Source organism: Orbicella franksi, chromosome 5 (assembly GCF_964199315.1).
Source record: "Orbicella franksi chromosome 5, jaOrbFran1.1, whole genome shotgun sequence".
NCBI lineage: Eukaryota > Metazoa > Cnidaria > Anthozoa > Scleractinia > Merulinidae > Orbicella > Orbicella franksi.
The window spans coordinates 12,480,871-12,494,166 of record NC_138149.1 but is presented as its reverse complement, the minus strand read 5'-3'; the positions used below and the strand labels follow the sequence as shown (position 1 = coordinate 12,494,166).

Sequence of the window (13,296 nt, the reverse complement as noted above, 5' to 3'; positions counted from 1 at the left end):
CGCAAATGATCCTCCGACCAGAAATGATCCCCAATTTGGACCGAAAATGATCCCCGAAGTGGACCGCAAATGATCCCACTGGAAAACGAGGAATGGCATGGAGTTTGTTCCTCGGGTCGAGATTTCAATTTTTAACCTAAACGGAAACAAGTCATGACTGACCATATTCTATGTAGACATAATTCTCATGCTGATAGATTACCGTAAAAGCTCTGCGGAGTGCCTTGTAATCGGCTTTGCCAACATGTAACCATAACATTTTATAACAATTTAACCGACGCAAAAATTGCGGACGGATAAATAAAGTCAGATCAGTCACTCAATATTCTACATCTCAATTTACTCAACTAAACCGTGTCTAATTTTCTCGACTACACGTTTGGTCATACCCTGGGTGCTAGAGACTGTTCAAGTGCGGTTTTCGATTTAGGTTATACGCTAATCACGCAAAATAAAAAACCTCTGATGCCCAGGGTACTCTTGTTATCGATTTTGAAGGTCAATTAAGTTAACAAGAAATCCTAACAGATCGATATCTGGTTGAAGTGGTGTTACCTATGTATTAGGTTGAGGATGTTCATAAAGCAAGACTTCTTGGGGTCTGGAAATATTTCGAGAAAACGGTTTACGGCTGCCATTCTTCTTTGAATTCGTATTGATATCCCGAATCTCGGTTTTCCACTCATGTTTCCCACGGGTAATGAAGGTGAGTGTTAGGTCGCTCAACATACATGTGCTGTACAAGTTGACCAATCAGCGCTCCTGTCCAGATTCAGTACACGTTTACATCATCAGTATGGAATTTCTGGCTGTAAATTGCAAATGCAAAAGCCAAACCGGCTTGGAGTTGAGATGCGGACTTTCTAGCTCACAGAATATAATTCGTAAGACTTAAAGGTCACGATCGCTCTTACTGGCGGTATTAACACAAATGTGTACAAGTTGTTTATGTCTTCGTTAACGTTATGGTAGCTATTATTGTTGTAGATTGAGCCAAAATGGTAAATGGTATCGTTATTTACGAGCTTTAAAATTTTCCGCAATTTCTCAGAGGAATTGTCAAGAGAAAATGAGATAAAATGATTTATCATGCCTTCGCTGTGATTTTTGCCGATCCACGACGGGAGGGTTACAAATTCCATTCTCTACTGGGCAAGCTCAGTGCTGAGACAAACTTTAACTTTCCAGCCCCTTCCGTCAAACACTTCTCTGGAATCTGCTAAAATCTAACAGACACGTGACCAGCCGCAACCAGGGTACTTTTTCCAGGGAGGAAGAGAGAGGACCCTGGGAACGAGGTTGCGTTGGACTCGGCTGCGCCTCGTGAATCCAAAACATTTTGACCACTGGGATGACGTGTATCGGTATCGACAAGAGTACAGACCACGCTAAACCACAATCGATTTGTTAAGCTTTTTTTTCAGAGCGCGAGCTGAAAAAGGCATTGCTTGACACATTGACGCGAGCAGCGTTGTCTTGTTAACAAATTGACGTCAGTTTTTCATGCGTCTGTCCTGTTATTGATCTTGAACTTCGTCATAACATTGTCAAAGTAGCTGTGGATCCACGAGGCGATAACCGAGTGGATCCGCAGACTATCCGCAGACTATCCACAGGCTTTTGCTGCAAAATGGCTTCCCTCAGGGCATCATCCCTTTTAATCTCAATGACGTCCTGAACAAGAACAAGAACAAGCCAATTGAACCCGTAGCAACAGTCCACGAGAAAGATGTTATTATTTTATTACCCTATATAGGTCTCCATAGCAATCATATTACTAAGCGTGTAAAATCTTGTGTAAATCGTTTCTACTCTTTTGTTAATGTCAGAGTTATTTTTTAAAACACCCGGCGCATTAAATCCTTCTTCCCATACAAGCACCGTCTCAACCGATCACAATTATCCAAAGTCATTTATAAAGCTAGTTGCTGGGACTGCAATGATTTTTTACATTGGGAAAACTAAGCGAAGGTTTCACGACCGGAAAACGGAACATTTCAAGGCCCTTTGCGAAACATGATCACTCTTCTGCTATTCCTGATCACGTTAAAACAACTGGTCACAACATCAAATGGGACCATTTTGACATTTTGGCGTCCGGCAAGACTGACTACCATTGTAAGGTTAAGGAAATCTTATTTATTCAGAAGTTGCAGCCAGCACTGAACACCGAATGTCAGCAGTGAAAAGCTTTTACTTTACTAGGAAAGTTTTTCCATTGTTCACTCTACAGAGAGTTTCCGTTTGAAACGTCTTAAATTTCTACTGCAGATGTTTTTCTGTCTAGGTTCCATACCCCCATTGATAAAGTATAAATAGCTTTCCAAAAATTTTAACGGTCATAATTTTGAAAATGTATGTTGACTAGGATAGGAAATGCATGTTTTTAAAATGTTTGTCACCGCTGTTTGTTTATATTTTTAATCAAGGTACGATGGCCGAAGACCAAGAGTTTATATGACATCAATTTGTTTTTTACGATAACAAATTGTCAAATTGTCCGCTCTCGTTTGTTGACGCATCGCATAAATTATAAATTCATGTGTCTGCTCGCTTATTGACAATAAAAATAAGCCAATGAGCGCGCGAGAATTTCTGCAGTTATCGTAAAATTAACAAATTGAAGTCAGTTTTTTATGCGTCTGTCCTCTTATTGATGATAAATTGCGTCTTAACATTGTCAAAGTGGCTGTGGAACCATGAGCCGCAGGCGAGTGGTTCAGCAGTAAACGTTGACAATGTTATGACGAAATTTATCACCAATAAGAGGGCAGAGGCATAAAAAACTGACTTCAATTTGTTTTTTACAATAACAAGACCCCAAAATGGTCAAATGCCGGGAATAAATGAGGGGAAAAGACGCCGTAAACTTGCCGTAAACAAAGATAAGTGAATTTTTTTATTCAAAATGACGCGAACATTGTCGATAGCTTCTCTCGCTTTTTCATTGGCTACTTAAAAAAGTCCATAAAATTTCATTGGTTTAAAAGTTGACAGTTTGACAGCTGAGAGTTGAACTTGAAAGCTTGCATAAATTAAAATTGTATCCGTCTGTACTCTTATTTATGATAAAAATGAACCAATCAGCGCGCGAGAAATTAGACAGTTATTGTAAAAACTCTTATCGACAACGGCAAATTAGCCAATTAGATTGCGAGATTAGTTGCAATTGTGGTAAAAAATGTTTTTTGGGAGTGGAAGTGCATGTTCATTGTGAACAGTAAAAAAGGAAGCTAGCTCGAAAACTGAAACAACTCCAACATGTTTGTGTCCAAAATCAAAAAGTACTCTCTGAATACAAAATGAAATGGAAGTCGTCATTCTGCTACTTAAAGCTAGATACAGCGTATACTTGGGTCACAAGCATGCAGTACGTGAAAACGCAACAGAATTTCTGATCAAAACTTGTATTGCATTCCCAGACAGAGCACAGAGAGGAAATTACCGATGAAAGATGGTACAAAACTACCAAAAGAGACGTGTATGATAGTCTTGGAGATAAATATTTTCACGTTGGTGATTTCCAAAAAGCTTTTGAGTACTCAGAGCTTTGTCTTAGTATTATTGCCAAGGATGTTGGAGATAAAGGAGCTCAAGGAACTGCATATCGCACTCTCTCGGTGATTTAAAGACAGCCACGGAGTACTACCAGAGACAGACAAGTTTAGGGACATGCATATCAGCACTGCCAGCAATCTCTTAACGTAACTAAGGCTGCCGGAGAAAAACGAGCTCAGCAAATTACATATAGGCTGATATTGGTGTAGTTTATTACTTTCTCGGTGATTTCAAGACGGCCATTGAGTACTACCAGCAGTCTCTTGGTATTGCCAAGGATGTCGGAGACAAACGAGCTCAGGGACATGCTTATCACGGCCTTGGTGTCATTTATCACACGCTCGGTAATTTGAAGACGGCCATCTCTTAGTATTGCTAAGGATATTGAAAGAACAGAAGTTCAAGGAGAGGTATACAGCAATCTTGGTGTTCTATACAGTGATCGATGATTTGTTTAAAGCTGAGGACTGTTTGAAATCTAGTGTAGAACAACATGATAACATTAGACACTCCTTCATTCGCAAGACGACTGGAAAATAAGCCTTCAGAATAAGCATAGAGATGCTTACAATGCATTGTGGGTCCTTCGGTTAGAACGAAACAAGATCATTGAAGCTCTTTCTTCAGCTGAGCGGGGACGTGCACAAGCCCTAATGGATCTGATAAAATCACAGTATTGCTTGGAATTGCCTCAGTCTTCATGGTCAGCCGACAACACTGAAGAAATCTCTGACATTTTACGTCTCCTTCCATCACAGACGGTTTTTCTAGCGATTGGCAGGAACTCGATCAATTTCTGGGTGCTACAGAAAGGAAAAGAAATTCATTTCAGGCAAAGGGAATTAGATGGAAACATTTCCCGAGAAGACGGAATTATCTTTCTGTAATCCTGAGAAAATACTGAGAAGTGTTAAATGTGAGGATCGTAGCTTGGATGGCCCTGCAGCTGAAGAGTTGCCTGTTCAGAAGTCTGAAGAAATGAAATCTTGGACAGAAAGGAAGATGCTTTAAAGGAACTGTATAACAAGTGTATTGGCCCAGTTGCAGACTTATTACATGATGAAATTATCATCGTCCCTTGGCATTGGTTCGTTTTTCCGCAGTCATCACCCAAGATTCCAAGTACTTTTCTGAAACCTTCAGAATTCGACTAATTCCTTCATTGACCAGTTTGAAGCTGATGGCGGAGTGCCTAGAGGGGGGTACCACAGTACGACTGGAGCTCTGCTTGTTGGAGACCCATGGGTGGGTGTTAAAGTCGTCATGAATGGACGATGTACTGAACTACCTCCTCTCCCGTGCGCCAAAGGGGAGGTAGAGATGATCGGCAAGATTCTCAATATTGAGCCTCTAACGGGAAGAAGAGCAACAAAGCCCGAACTGTTAAGCCGGATAGACCCGGTTGCTTTAGTGCACATTGCAGCACATGGTGTTCCCGGAACAGGTGAAATAATTTTATCCCCTAATCTGACATCCTTGTCAGAAAGCTTTCTTTTGACGATGAAAGACATTTTGAATTCAAAATTGCGAGCACGGCTGGTCGTCTTGAGCTGTTGCCATTCCGGCTGAGGAGAGGTTAAGGCTAAAGGTGTGGCTGGTATTGCACGTGCCTTTTTAGGAGCTGGTGCTCGTTCCGTTGTCGTGACGTTGTGGGTGGTCGATGCCAAAGCAACTAAAGAGTTCATGAAACACTTCTACAAACAACTGTCTGAAGGCCAATGTGTCAGCAAGTGTCTCCACCATTTTCGCATCTGCGAAAATCCGATGACTTCAAAGACCTGAAGTGCTGGGCTCCGTTCGTACTTATTGGCGATGACGTCAAGATGAATTTCAGCAAAATCAGGTGGGAATATAATCTTACTCAAAATTATTTTAAAAGATTACGGCAAGCTGAAAGAGCCAACTGTTCTACGCACCGTTATTTTTTTATGTTGTGTGCGTCAATTTAAGTGAGGCGTAGAGGAAGACGTTCTTTAAAATAAAATTTGTCTTTTGTTTCATTTCGAAGTAATAGCAAGTTGTATGAGTTTATATTTTGATTTGAGCAATCTCAAAAACTGGTAGTCTTGCTACTACCTTACCTTATCCCGGCCTCTAGTCATTCTTCAATGCTAAATAAATTTAAATTAATAGTGAATCAAAAGGGGAAAAAACTGTTCTGGAAACTGAAAAACCCACTCATTTACAAAGGAGTCCATTTATTGTTTTGTCTTGGTAGGATGGCAGTCTCAAGCGAAGAAGCATCATCTTTTGATAGCTCTAGTGACGTTTGAGCCATGAAAGAAAAAACCATCCACGATGGTGAGTTAGCTTGGGTTGTCCTTCTGACCTGTCATGGAATGCTTAATTACATCCCATAGGAACAGCTTGTTTGGAATCATATTTATTCCGTAACACTCGATTGCGTAATTTGTATTCTTTCATTACGTAACCAGTTCTGTTCAATACTTTTGTAATTAGTCCTTAACCAATAGTTTTCTTTTCCTTTCTTTGATTGTAACACCTTGCGTTTGCATATTTAGGGTTTTTTGGGGTGACACGTGTTGAGAGGTTTTTCTGTGTGTAGAAGAAGCAGGTTGAAGTGTAGTTACGAGCGAGGCTAGAAAGTGGCAGGAACACGTCCGGAAGCACATTTTCATTACTGAGAAGCCATCAGTAAACCATTCCTAAATTCACGACAAAGAGCCATTTGCCGGGGAACGTGAGTGCTAAATAGCTGGTCGAAGCAATCGAAGGACAAGCGTAAAGTTCTGTCGAAGCCATCGAAGGACAAGCGTAAAGCTCTGGTCGAAGCAATCGAAGGACAAGCGTAAAGTTCTGTCGAAGTCGGCCGTTGTAAACCGGACAGCTGGAGTAAATCGGAGAAGTCAAGTTGAAATATACCGGACTGAGTGAAGACGTAATCGGAAGAAGTAAGTTGAAAGGTGGGAGTAATAAACGGGAGTTTGAATTGGTTCGTTGTGTGTGTCATGTGTTGGTGGAACGTTGCTGGGGTCAAGTTCATGGACAAGGACTTCAGACGCAAGGTGAACTGAACTGAACTACGGAAACGCCTGTTTTTTTTTTAAGGAATATTCTTGTAAATAGATTAAGTGTACTGAAGTATTTAGCTTGTTTATTATATTCTTGTAAATAAATTAAGGTTAATTATTTAGCTTATTGTATTATTGTTAGTTGCCCTATTTAAAGTATAATGTTATTTTAGTGTAATTGTTGTAATAAATGCTTGTAGACTTAGGTAGTTGTTGCGTGTTTTCTCGGGTTCGTTTATGCTTAGTTTTTTTTTTTGTTAGAGAGAGCCCACCTTTGTGGCGCGGTTTCGTCACAGATTTTTGGTGTCAGGAGTGGAATCGCTCTTTAACAGTTCGCATAAACAGCTCAATAGGAGACACGCAAACAAATAGTAGGGATTTACTATCGCTGCTAGAGCCATTGACTATGATTCTTGGTCCTTACAAGATCTTATAGATGAGGCTACCAAACGAAGTATTTATTCTTCATCTAAGGATGGAGTTAAGACCTTAGCGAGCAAACTTAGAACATTCGATCGGATAGGCCAAAGGTTCGATGCTCAAGAAAGGGAAAACCTTGCAGAGGGGACTTTGGAAACTAGTCTCAATTTTGAGCAGAGATTACAGTTACAAGAGCGTGAGCTGCAGATGCTAGAACTGCGGAGAAAAATTAGTCAGGAACATAGGGAAATTAGGGAGTTGGAAAGGGAGGTGGAGAGAGAAAGGCGTCAGGCAGAAAGGGAGATAGAGAGGGAGAGAAGAGAGTTTGAAACTCAAAAAGCCCAAGAAGAAGAAAAGCGTTTGGTAGGAGAGGAGGAAAGGCTCAGAAATCTCAGAGCTGAAAAGGAAGATTTTGCCGTAAGAGAGTTTGAAAGGCGACAGGTGAGTAACAGTGAGGTTAAAAAGCCCAAGTTTATAAAAATCAGGAAAATGAAGGAGAGCGAAGATATAGATGATTATTTCCGAATTTTTGAAATGACTGCAAGGGCGGAATCCCTACCCGAGGGGGAATGGGTTGGTAATTTAGTACCCAAGCTCACTGAAAAGGCAAAGTCAATTTATTTAGAAATTCCAGACCCTGCATGCCAGGATTACCATGAGAGTAAGGCAAGTATTATTAATGCTTACCAGTTAACCGCTGATCACTATAGATATAGGTTTCGAACCTCAGAGAAAAAGCCCGACGAGGACTTCGTTCAGTGGGGAAATAGGACCCGAAGATATCTCAGCCGTTGGATGGCGGTTGCCGAGGCTACTGGTGATGCAGACAAGATAATTGAACAAGTATTGATGAAGCGACATCTTGATGCGGTAAGTCCTGAACTTAGAGCTTGGTTAAAGGAGCAAAAGCCAAAAACTGCTGAAGAACTTGGTAATCTTGCTAATTTGCATGTTCAGTCTAGGAAAGGGCCACTTGTTGAGGGAAAGTATGTGTCAACTGGTAGGAATGAGAAATCTGGGAAAAAGAAGCCAGATGGTAAGGCGGATGATTCATTGTCTGAAAGAAAACAAGATCAACACTTAGAAAAAAAACCCAAACCGCCTTCCCCTCGAGCCCGCAGAACCACAAAGCCTGAAATTAGATGTTACAAATGTGGTAAACCGGGTCACATGTCGCTCAATTGTGGTAGGGGCCGTGTGAAGCCTTCACAGGGATACCTCCTGTGTATGACACCCCTAACGTCAGAACAATGTGAGTTCCCCCCTTGCAATGTTAGTGGTAAAATAAACGGCAAGATTGCAGAAATGGTCATTGATTCTGGTTGTACTAGGACCCTAGTCCACAAAAGATATGTAAGCAATACAGCCCTCACTGGTGACAAAATCACGGTCTTAACAGCTGCGGGAGAACGTCTTACAGTCCCCCTTGCAAACGTTGAATTCGACAGCAAAGAAGGTAAACATGTAGAATTAGTGGGAGTTTTGGACAGGCTACCTGTAGATTGCTTACTTGGCAGGTCGTATTTTGGACGAACACTTTCGAGACAAAGTGTTTTGGACCAGTGGGAGAGAAATGCTTTAGCTGATGATACTGGTGGAGATGAGGCTTTCGTGATGACTAGGAGACAGAAAGCATTAGAAGAGGCCCAGTTGAAAGCAGACGAGTTAATTGACAGAGAAAATTCACTCGCCGTCAAGAGTTTATCAAAGAAAGAAACAAAGCCTGAACGTCCAGAGGAAGCAGATTTACAAATGCTATTTGAGGGCATGTTACAAGAAGAGACAAGTAAGAAGAATCCTGACAGTGATGCTTTGGTAACAGGACCTGGTAAAGATAAACTTCCAGTAAACATTTTAGATAGGAACAGAAACCAGCTGATAGCGGATCAGAAGTCAGACGTAACTCTTGAGAAAATACGCAGGGAATCGTCTAAAATGGCACCACAAGAATCGGATGGTTACTTTTTCACTAACGACCTCTTGATGCAAAGTAAATATCTCCCAGAAGAACGCAATGGAACAAAGTATGTTGATCGGATTGTAGTACTAGAATCCTATAGGAACGAAATCCTGCGTGTTGGTCACACAATCCCCTTATCAGGTCATATGGCTGCCAAGAAGACATTAGAACGTATAGCTGCACATTTTTTCTGGCCTGGTCTAAGCTTTGGTGTTCGCAAATATTGTGCAACCTGCCCGCAATGTCAGATGGTAGCCAGGAAATTGAAGTCAAAAAGGGCACCTTTGAGGCCTGTGGATGTTGTTACTGAGCCCTTTAAGAAGATCGCCATTGACATCGTAGGCGAGTTACCTAGAACAACAACGGGTTACAGGTACATTTTAACAATCGTAGACTATGCTACACGGTACCCAGAGGCCATACCCTTGCGATCAACAAGCTCTAAGGCGGTCGCAGATACATTGATTCAATATTTCTCTAGGGTGGGTATTCCTGATAAGATAGTGTCTGACCAGGGTTCCAATTTCATGAGTAAGCTCATGGCCCAGCTGTATGACCAATTAGGCATCACCAAGATTAAGACTTCAGTATACCACCCTGAGGCAAATGGGCTAGTGGAGCGATTCAATGGCACTTTGAAGAGTATGTTGAAGAAGTTTGTTCGAGAGCGGGTTCAGACCCGGGACAAATATCTCCCATACTTGCTTTTTGCTTACAGAGAAGTTCCTTGTGAGTCCACCGGTTACTCGCCCTTTGAATTACTCTATGGACGTACGGTGAGAGGACCCCTCGCCGTTATCAAGGAGACTTGGTCGGAAGGATCGTCTTCAGGAGACAATCTGATAACTCATGTCCTTGAGATCCGAAGAAGACTTGCAACAATGCAGCAAGTTGTTCAAGAGAACCTGAAGCAAGCTTAAGGTAAACAGAAACGGTTGTATGATATCCATAGTTCAAAACGGCGCTTAGAAGTTGGAGACAAAGCCTTAGTTTTGCTACCCACCCCTGGGAGTAAATTAGAAATGAGATGGCAAGGACCCTTCACAGTCACTAGAGCACTAGAGGACGGATTGAATTATGAGCTCGACACGGGCAAGATGTACAAACAGCATCGCACTTATCACATTAATTTGCTTAGCAAATGGCAAAGCAGAGATGAAATGGCTGCTTTAGTAATGGCGGAGTCCCCAGAGATGCCATTGCCACACGAAAACAATCTTTCCCCATGTGGTCATGATGAGACTTGGAAAGATGTGGTGATCTCTGATGATTTGACGGAAGGTCAAAGACGGCAGGTAAGAAACTTGCTACATGAGTATTCTTATGTGTTTTCAGGAAAACCAAATTTAACCAATGTAGCGACGCATACTATCGACACGGGTGATTCTCCACCCATCAGGTGCTCCCCTTATAAGATTCCTCAAAAACTTGAGGAGGAGGTTAACAAAGAGATTGAGAAAATGCTGGAAATGGGCATACTACGTCCTTCTACTAGTCCTTGGGCGGCCCCTGTTGTCATTGTTCCCAAGCCAGATGGTACAATAAGACTGTGCGTTGACTACAGAAAATTGAATTGTGTCACAAAGATGGATGCTTATCCAGTTCCGTCCACGGAACGTATGATTGAAAAGATCGCCTGTGCTAAGTATATTAGTACAATTGATTTCACTAAAGGCTACTGGCAGATTCCCTTGGAGACCTCTGCTATTGAAAAGTCCGCATTTGTTACTACTAAAGGGCTGTATGAGTTTTTAGTTATGCCATTTGGTATGAAAACAGCTCCAGCATCCTTTCAGAGGATGATGTCTGACAAGGTCTTACAGGGATTAGATTTTGCAGATGCCTACATTGATGATGTCGAAATTGACACGTCAACATCTTTTCCGCAACACCTTCTTGAGCTTCAACAGGTCTTACAACGTCTGCGAGAGTGCAAACTGAATGCTAGACCTTCTAAGTGTAAGATTGCGATGTCGACGGTGGATTTTGTCGGTCACAGAGTTGGAGGTGATAGAATTCAGCCCCGCACAGCTTTGGTTCAAGCTATTAAAGAATATCCCAGACCAGAAACTAAGAAGCAGGTAAGATCTTTTCTTGGGTTGGTTGGGTATTATAGAAAGTTTATCCCAAATTTTTCGGAACGGGCTGCGGTTCTTACCGACCTCACTAAGGGTAAAAATCCCGCTAAGGTTGAATGGAGTACTAATCATGAATTAGCTTTTCAGGATTTGAAAGCTGCAATGCAGACTCCCCCTGTTTTGAGGCCACCACACTGGGATGACGATTTCATTTTGCAAGTAGATGCGTCAAATAGAGGTCTTGGTGCCATCTTAAGTCAGGAAGATCAGGATGGGAAGGAACACCCCATAGCGTATGCTAGTAGAAAGTTACAGCCTAGAGAGGAAAAGTTGTCTACCACAGAAAAAGAATGTTTAGGAATTGTTTGGGCTGTAGAGCTATTTCGCTATTATTTATTTGGTCGCACTTTTAGGCTGCAAACAGACCACAATCCTCTTGTGTGGTTGAATCAGGTCCGGGACAAGAGTAGGAAATTACTAAGGTGGAGCATTACCTTACAAGAGTATGACATGAAAGTAGAACATAAGAGTGGCAAACAAAATTGTAACGTAGATGCCTTTAACAGGGCGTAAATACTTTATACTACTGTAATTTCACCTTTAAGTACTATTTTTGTGTTTTCACTTTCCCCAAAAATAGCTATTTAAGGGGGGAGGTGTCATGGAATGCTTAATTACATCCCATAGGAACAGCTTGTTTGGAATCATATTTATTCCGTAACACTCGATTGCGTAATTTGTATTCTTTCATTACGTAACCAGTTCTGTTCAATACTTTTGTAATTAGTCCTTAACCAATAGTTTTCTTTTCCTTTCTTTGATTGTAACACCTTGCGTTTGCATATTTAGGGTTTTTTGGGGTGACACGTGTTGAGAGGTTTTTCTGTGTGTAGAAGAAGCAGGTTGAAGTGTAGTTACGAGCGAGGCTAGAAAGTGGCAGGAACACGTCCGGAAGCACATTTTCATTACTGAGAAGCCATCAGTAAACCATTCCTAAATTCACGACAAAGAGCCATTTGCCGGGGAACGTGAGTGCTAAATAGCTGGTCGAAGCAATCGAAGGACAAGCGTAAAGTTCTGTCGAAGCCATCGAAGGACAAGCGTAAAGCTCTGGTCGAAGCAATCGAAGGACAAGCGTAAAGTTCTGTCGAAGTCGGCCGTTGTAAACCGGACAGCTGGAGTAAATCGGAGAAGTCAAGTTGAAATATACCGGACTGAGTGAAGACGTAATCGGAAGAAGTAAGTTGAAAGGTGGGAGTAATAAACGGGAGTTTGAATTGGTTCGTTGTGTGTGTCATGTGTTGGTGGAACGTTGCTGGGGTCAAGTTCATGGACAAGGACTTCAGACGCAAGGTGAACTGAACTGAACTACGGAAACGCCTGTTTTTTTTTTAAGGAATATTCTTGTAAATAGATTAAGTGTACTGAAGTATTTAGCTTGTTTATTATATTCTTGTAAATAAATTAAGGTTAATTATTTAGCTTATTGTATTATTGTTAGTTGCCCTATTTAAAGTATAATGTTATTTTAGTGTAATTGTTGTAATAAATGCTTGTAGACTTAGGTAGTTGTTGCGTGTTTTCTCGGGTTCGTTTATGCTTAGTTTTTTTTTTTGTTAGAGAGAGCCCACCTTTGTGGCGCGGTAATCGATTTTCAATTGTTTACTGAAAAACCTGTTTTTGAGTGTGCTTTTGCTCATCCTATGATATTATTTTTATCACATTTGGTTAAAAACAGTATGGATCGCGTCTCTGTGATATGCAAATTAGCTATGAAATGGTATCTAATGCGCATGTGAGCCAGCTGACTGTGTCCCTTTAACGAATCAGATCAAGATATAACAATTGTTATTTGTTTGTCAACATCAGTTCTGTGTGAACAATGAAGAGATAAAAACAGCAGACAAGCTTGAACTCTTAGGTGTAATCCTAGACTCAAACCTTAACTTCACTAATCATATCAGCTTAATCTAGTTAGTTGTTAAATAACTATTAGGTGATAATATCATGATAGTATTTATCAACAAATTAGTTTTGTTTTTTTTTTTTGGATTCAATTTTAATATTTTAATATTTTCTTAATTTTACTAAATCTTTGGTGAATACATGTTGCTTTATATTTTAGTCTCCCCAATTAGTAGAGCACTTGTGCTCAGCTATTAAGACGGAGACTTAAATAAAGTTGTCATTCACTCATTCATCAGTAACATTGGGCGACCACTTGATTGTCTCCTGGAGGACCAATTTT

At 41.0% G+C, this 13,296-nt stretch overlaps 1 protein-coding gene and 1 pseudogene across 1 annotated transcript; both read left to right on the top strand.

Annotated features, from left to right (window-relative positions):
- Positions 1 to 700: 700 nt before the first annotated feature.
- Positions 701 to 5,882, top strand: LOC145487767 (tetratricopeptide repeat protein 28-like; annotated as a pseudogene).
- A 645-nt stretch (positions 5,883 to 6,527) lies between these two features.
- On the top strand, positions 6,528 to 9,890 carry LOC145487766 (uncharacterized). Its single transcript, XM_081466581.1, has 2 exons — positions 6,528 to 6,584; positions 7,065 to 9,890. The coding sequence occupies exons 1-2, from the start codon at positions 6,528 to 6,530 to the stop codon at positions 9,888 to 9,890; spliced, it is 2,883 nt and encodes a 960-aa protein (XP_081322707.1).
- Positions 9,891 to 13,296: the final 3,406 nt, after the last annotated feature.